Source organism: Dicentrarchus labrax, unplaced genomic scaffold (genome assembly GCF_905237075.1).
Source record: "Dicentrarchus labrax unplaced genomic scaffold, dlabrax2021, whole genome shotgun sequence".
Classification (NCBI taxonomy): Eukaryota; Metazoa; Chordata; class Actinopteri; family Moronidae; genus Dicentrarchus; species Dicentrarchus labrax.
This window is the reverse complement of record NW_026136711.1, coordinates 6,050,629-6,058,141: the sequence shown is the minus strand read 5'-3', so window position 1 is coordinate 6,058,141 and position 7,513 is coordinate 6,050,629. Positions and strand designations below refer to the sequence as shown.

Here is a 7,513-nt window from a genome sequence, read left to right as displayed (position 1 = left end):
TTATGAATTATGTTGAGGTTCCGTTACACTTGGTATAGAAGTCTTTCCAGTGAGCCAACATCCACAATAGCAGAACCTTGGCTGTTAAAACCTAAATTTGTGTCATTGGTAACACCTGTGTTTATCCTATTGTGTCAAAATGGCTGCTGTGATAAAGGTCTATGCAAAACAGTGGCAAGCACAACATACTAAAAAAAAGGGAGGGGGGGGGGGTCATAACATACTAAAGAAGGAATGTTCTTTTAGGATAGTGATGATAGTAACTGGTGTTTTTTTTAAGCCCTTTGATACTGGAGAACATAAAATGTGTACTTTAAATATAGTCTTCACATTCAACCTCTGGATGATATGGTGCCCTTTGCCCTGGTTTGCCCCTCATACTGACGGTAAAGTAAGTATTGTTATTAGTGATTATATGTGAGGAGGTAATCAGACCGCCGTCTAACACCAAGCCAGCACTAAAATTAAGCAGGAAACAAGTGAATCATCTCACTTCTCACACTCTTCGGCAGATTCCAACCAGGAAGTGAAACCAAAACAAAAGCCGTCAGTAGAGAGAGTTGGTGGTTCACGAGCATTATGATTTAGTAACACTTTCATCGCCTGTGGCACTGCTGGGGCTGGGGCTGGGGCTGGGGCTGGGGCTTTGCTTTCAGAAGATGTGGCGGGAGATGCTCTAGCCGGTAGTGTATGAAACCGGAGGAGGGACCGCACAGTCTCCGCCGCCGCTGCTGCTGCTGCGGTCTCTGCCTGTGACACTGCGACGACCTACTTTTTAATCCATAGTCGGACCGCACTTGCTGCGGAGGGATTACAGCCCGCTCTATTTGTTGTCGTCAAGTCGGCGCAAATTGGCCGACATTACAACAGGAAGTTAATAGATTTTGAGCCATACAACCAACCCTCTTAAAACAGCCTTGAACTCATTGCACTAAGATTGCCAATCCAAAATGGAGGGACTTTGGGAGACAGAGGTAACCACTAACAGGACAACAGAAATTACATGGCGGAAGGATATTCCCTATATATTTTTTATTGTAATGTTTTATAAATGTAGTCATTTATTACATTCTGACTGTTACTGACTGTTACTGTTACTGACTAGACGTGGAGTTTGAAAAAACTACAAACCGGAAGTACTATGTGTCGTCATTGTGTGTATCTTTAGGTCACGTTCAGCAGCTCGCCCGTCTGCCCGGTGGCTGTCCGGTTCTTCCTCCCTATCTAAATAATTATGGAGCTCGTGCGGTGTCCCCACACAGCACGCGCCGCGGCTCGCCGTTTCAGCGCACCTTTCGCAGCTTCCGGAGTCCGCAGGTAGCCGGGCAGGTGGCTCAACTCAGCGGCGGTATGCGGTCCGATGTGGAGTACAGCCCGGTGGGAGAGGGGCTGGGGATGCGGGAGTACTGGCTCTATGTGTGGCTGCGGAGGGCGGCGGTGGTAGCGGCTCATGTCACCGGTCTGGGCCTGACCCTCATCATCTCCCTGCTGTCCAGACCCGGAACCAGTGAGTGGATCTATGGATACAGATTTCATCACTCATATTCATCTACCGTAACATTTTCATTGAGATGGTTATCTTGTTGTTCAATGGCTTTACATTGTACCAATTGCTTTTAATTAATTTATTTGTATTTATTCATTTAAAAAAAAAAGTATTCTCCTCCTAATAACGTTGTGGAGATAAAGTGTGGCATTTAATGCTTCAGAAGAGATTTATTGCAGGTGGACTTAGGGGCGGAGCCAGATGATGGGAACATTTGGGGGCGGGGCTTAGACAAAAGGGCTCAGGGGACATGTTCTATCATGCACTTATTCCCAAAGTGCTATACAAATTAAAGTGTACGGAGTCTATAGCAAATTGAAGACATTGAAATGGTAGAGAAAAGAAACATTAAATCTGCAGTAGGTAACTTTCTGTCATATTCACTGAAACTTTCACTATATCCTGACAGTAGAACATGGGACGGATCATCTGTGAAACAATCAGGTTCCTCTGGCTCCTCCTAGAGCTCCTGATGGTATCTGCAAGAATCCACCGGGCCTGAACCAAAACAACCAATCAGAGCTGAGAAATATAGTTGGGTCTCCTTCCCAGGGCATCAAACACAGTCCAACCCAAAGTGTTTTTCTATCTTTCTCGGCTCTGGTTGGTCTGTCAGGATATAGTGAAAGTTTCAGAAAATGTGATAAAAAGTTATTTGTATAAAAACTACCTACTGCAGCTTTAACACTAGTAAATGGTAATGAAAGAAAGAATATTATTGTTAGCCATTATCAAATATTTGCATAAATGTAAAACAGAAACAATAAAAACATAAAAGATTATAATTTGCTAAAACCAGCTAAGAAAAAGCAAGAGCCATTGAAAATCTAAATGTCTTGAGTTTTGTCTTAAATGTGTCAGTGGAAGGGCAGTGTTTGAGTGAAAGCACAAGGCTATTCTGACGCTCTGGAGCTGGCTCGATCTCCCTTACCCGCCAACCTCGATCGTGGAACAGTTTGAAACAGTTGTTCTGAGGATCTAGGAGGCAGTGATGTATAGGGGTGTCTGCCCATGTATGGCTTTAAAAACAAATAAGAGAACCTTAAAATCAGTCTTGAACTCATCATTCTGAAACCATAGCACAACAAATGTTGAGGATGAATTTTCAAATCTCTCTGATGTTTAGTATTTTTATAGGTCCAGCAGTGGTTGGCATTTTGGAGGATCTATTGGCAGAAATAGAATTTAATGTTTTTAACAGATAAACAATTAAACGTCCCGCAGAACTGTTCTGTAGGTCAGTTGGGATGATTAGAGCAGTAAATATTGTCGGATTTAATGTGCAGCCAGCCGTAAATCTGCTCCTTCTGTTTCCTTCAGCTGTGTTATAAGATTCTGGATCATGTGATCATCATTTTGGTTTTAGTTTGCATGCAAGCAATAGAAACTAGGTGGAAAGAATTTTTTCAATTCAATTTTATTGAATAACAGAAGTTATCTCAGGACACTTTTCAAATAGAGCAGGTCTAGACCGAACTCCTTATAACATTATTTACAGAGACCCAACAGTACCACCATGAGCAAGACCTTGGAGACAAGGGCAAGGAAACACTGCCTGTTAAAAGGCAGAAACCTAGGACAGATCCTCCGGCTCTAGGTGGGTGGTCGTCTGTCTCGACCAGTTGGGGTGAGAGAGAGAGAGACAGACAGACAGACAGACAGACAGACAGACAGACAGACAGACAGACAGACAGAGAGACAGACAGCAACTACACTAATAGTAGTGACTGATGGTGATGATGAACATGAACAAGATGATGACGACAATGACAACAACGATGGGGGACAATGAGCAGTGACAATAATAATAATAGTAACTGTAGTAATAATAATATTAATAATAATAATAATAATAACAATAATATCAGTGATATTAGCAACGGCAGTCAAGCAGGACCATGGCAGGAGGCTCCACCAGGATCCATGAGAACCTGCGAGACAAGAACTGAACCTCCCCTACCTCCTGCTCAGATGTGAAGGCACTGTTATCTTTGTGATCATCCAACAGTTTGATGACTGCCATGCATTTTCTTTTGGTGGTTTTGGATTGTAAGATACTTACTGGTGTTTCTCTTTCTTCCAGGTCTGTTTTCTTGGCATCCAGTGTGTATGTCTGTCGCAGTAAGTCCATATATGACTCTCTTATGCACACACACACACACACACACACACACACACACACACACACAAAGGCTCTCACACACACAGTTGTCTGAGGTCCTCTCGAGTTTCAGTTGTCACAGCTTGCACACTCGGTTGTCCTCTCACTTTTTACTCCGACTAACCCTGGCAGTGTTTTGATGTCAGCTGGTGTGTAGCTTACATCAGTCTCTTGACAGTCCTACACATTACTTATGTCACTTTTGGAGACTTTAATTTCCTGGTGACTAACCCTAACCACAACCTTAACTACTACTACTACTACTACCTTTACTACCCCAATTACAGAAGCTGTCCCCAGTTGACTGGTCAATTCCCTTTACTCTGTTTTCTATGTAGAGCTGCAGTGCTGTATGTGTTTAGATGCAGCATTATTTCAGTAAATAAGCAATTAGGGATGCACAATTTGGATTTTTGTCAGCCGATAACCAATAATTACCTGCTCCTTGTGGCCCATACAGATAAGATAACCGATCATTTCACATTTATGTATTTTATGTTAAGATGTTTATAACATGATGTAGGGAGGAAAGATGATGATTTAAAATTGTGTTACAACTAGCAGACTTTGTCCCTCCTCTCAGTATCCTTGTGGGATACGTACGGCAAATTGCAGTTGTGTCGCGGAAACTGTGAAAAACATCCACGTGTTCCCAAACTTTTTCATGTCAAGGAATCCCACAATATATGCACACACTGCCAATCTTTTTGTCTTAAGGGTTCCCCTCTGAAAATTTTTTTATTTTCAGGTTTAAACATAGTAAAGTCTTCATAGTCAATCAATGATCAAATTGGATCATTATAAATTACAAAGACAGTTTTGGTGAGTTTTATTTTGTTTCTGTCCACTTTGAATGAAGCTACAATAATATGATAATATGGGAGGTTAAATGGCTGTTTTTGTCTATGGAGTCTGGTGGAGAGTGATATTACGGCTGTTTCTTGTTAAACTAAAGGTCTATCTCTGTAGGGATCCTTTCCATAAGGTTGTCAGACACGGAGTCTGTCAGTGGCAACAACAACTGTTAGTGGACTTAAATTGACGGGCGCATTTGTCCCTAAGGAATAATGTTACATTGCGTCCAGCTCTTTCCAGTAAATGAAGGGTTTATTTTGACCAAACCATGGTGGTAATTGTTGAAAAGACTGTGGAAAGACTAAAAAATACATTTTTTGGTGAGTTTTTGTTTCTGTCCAGTTTGAATATATTATCTACTGGGTAAAAATACTGGTTTCGCCGTAGAGCCCATTGTTTTGGTCTGAGATGCTCGTGCTTTAGTCAAGTGGCAAGTGAATTTTGTAACCTTTAAAGATGAACATATTACTACAGGCACGTCTTTCAGTCAGTATAAAGCTAGGAAGGTAAGACAGTAATCATGTGATACCCGGTCCTGTGTTGACACAAACAGATCATGTGTGAAAACAGGTGTGATTTTAATGAGTATTTCTTCAGTTGAAAATGAACTCTCCTATAAGCACTTGGCGTACCTTTACATTCACGCCCTCTGGTCTCTGTGTCTCCTTCTTTCCACTGTGAATAATAGATGGGAGGGAGTGCTGACACTAATGACTGCGTTGCATCACTGCGTCACATATTGTGTTACAAACTGACCTAGAATAAGCTACTGAAATGGCTCACAGGTTGGTGTTGGGGTGTTCTCTGTCATGCCTTGTGGCAGTACGGCGTGATGAGTCGGTCGTGATGCGTCATCACAGTCCGTCAGCCGTGATAAGTTACTGTGCAAACATCATGCCTCCCCCGTCAGGAACAACTCTCCCCTTTGAGCTGTTAATCTGTGATTGATGTGTTGATTGTCTTCCACAGAAATGAATTCAAAGCACATACAATAGAAGCCTATTTAGGACACTCACTTTGTTAACCACCACACACACTCATTTATTCATTTAGTCATTCCTTCATTTATTAATAATGAAGCCTAGTTGTGTTCAGTAAAGCTCAAAATGCAGCTGAGACAGCTGGTCACTGTAGTGTTTATCAAACGTTACAGGAGTTGGCGTCTATGTTCAGTGGTGGAATACTGTGTTATTATAACCAGCAGAAATTATGCTTGTGGTGTCTTTGCCTCCACCTGGTCTTGTATTTTCTTACCCAGAAATCTTGTTTTGTGTTCCTTTACACACAGTGTCTGCCTGCTTAGCTAACAAAGAGTGTAAACACCTTAATGAACACCTTTCTCCTGCTTCCCTCTGTAGTACTGCCTGTGTATGACTGAAGGCATCCTCCTCTTCTCGGCTGAAGGATCCCCCTTCTGCTTCAAATCTCGGAAGGGTAAAGTCCGTCTCCACTGGTTCTGTCAGGCTCTGGTCCTGATAGCCGCTGCCACTGGGCTGGGCTTCATAGTGGCCAGCAAGAACGTGTCAGAGCACTCCCACCTGGTCACCTGGCACAGTTGGCTGGGCATCTGCACCCTGGCCGCCACCGTGCTCCAAGCGTCTTGCGGTATCTGCGTGATCTTCCCCAAGCTGCTCCGCCTCTCCTCCTTTCTGCCGAGGCTGAAGCTGTACCACGCCACCTGTGGCCTGGTGGTCTACCTGCTGGCCACGGTAACCGTGGTGTCGGCCATGTTCTCAGACTGGTTCCAGGCCACGGTAAAAGGGGTAGCCTGGTGGGCCTTCTTCCTGCTGCCCCTCTTCCCCGCCCTGGTAGTGATGAACCAGATCACTAATGCCTACCTGCCCCGCAAGAAAATCACCAGCTAGGTGGCACATAGCATGAGGCTTTATTCGCTCGGTGGCCATATTGCATTGACATTGTACTCCGAGAATCAGATGGAAGCAAAAGTATCCTTTCAGGATAAAATAATTAGACAGCTTCACATGCCGGTAGTCCCATACACAGTCTTACAGCACAGGTATCTGAAGGGGCGTTTGGAAGCCTGGAATGTAATTGCACTGCCTGCCACATTTGATTTTCGGCTCACTAACGATTTGTCTCAACAAACACTCAAATGATTGAAATTCTGGACTGAAGTTACTCATTGGAGGGTATAGAGCTCAACGGTGAGGTTCTGGAAGTAGAAATGCCGTTCATATTCTGAATAGAGGATTTAGATTATTAGCCATACTATCGTAGCCATCCAAGCTAGACTTTCTACGAGCGATGCCATTGTGAAACGATGGTATACGCTGCTGCAGGAGCCACAAGTTCTTCTGATATCCACCTTGTTTAAAGAACAACATCTTTTATCTGCGACCTCATGTTGAAATACTGCTAATACCCACAATCCTAAAGTGTATCAGCAACTTCTCTGATTGGTAGAGCTAGCTGTTGCTAACATCAGTCAACATGAAACTGCATGAGTCGCACAAATCATGTTCAAATCAATCCAACTACAATATATTACCACACTCTTATTAACAGTAGAAACACTAAAGGTTATCTTAGAAAAGCTAGCATTCACAATGGTTAATGAGATGAGTAGTTCCTATGCTCTTAAAATAATTAATAGTAATTAAACCTTTTTCCGTTTTCAAAGTTGTTGTTTTTTTTGGCTCTGAACAAAATGTTTTATGGTCAGTTCATCTCGTAGTTGGCCGGCTTGGTTCCAGGCTTATAACTCACGGAATGATTAACATCTGGAACCAGAGCCGTTCCAGACGTCACTGTTGAGCTCTATGCATTACGAGGTTGTGTGCACCAAAATGTACCACCCCAGATACCTCCTGGACCCCTCCCAGATACCTCCTGGACCCCTCCCAGATACCTCCTGCCCCCTCCCAGATACCCCTGGACCCCCTCCCAGATACCTCCTGGACCCCCTCCCAGATACCTCCTGGACCCCCCCC

General features: G+C 43.4%; 1 protein-coding gene across 1 annotated transcript; it reads left to right on the top strand.

Annotated features, from left to right (window-relative positions):
• Positions 1–643: 643 nt before the first annotated feature.
• On the top strand, positions 644–6,935 carry LOC127371869 (probable transmembrane reductase CYB561D1). The gene is made up of 4 exons (XM_051415055.1): positions 644–974; positions 1,169–1,507; positions 3,630–3,667; positions 5,921–6,935. Exons 2-4 carry the CDS (start codon positions 1,351–1,353, stop codon positions 6,425–6,427), a joined length of 702 nt encoding a protein of 233 aa, XP_051271015.1. The 5' UTR covers positions 644–974; positions 1,169–1,350; the 3' UTR covers positions 6,428–6,935.
• Positions 6,936–7,513: the final 578 nt, after the last annotated feature.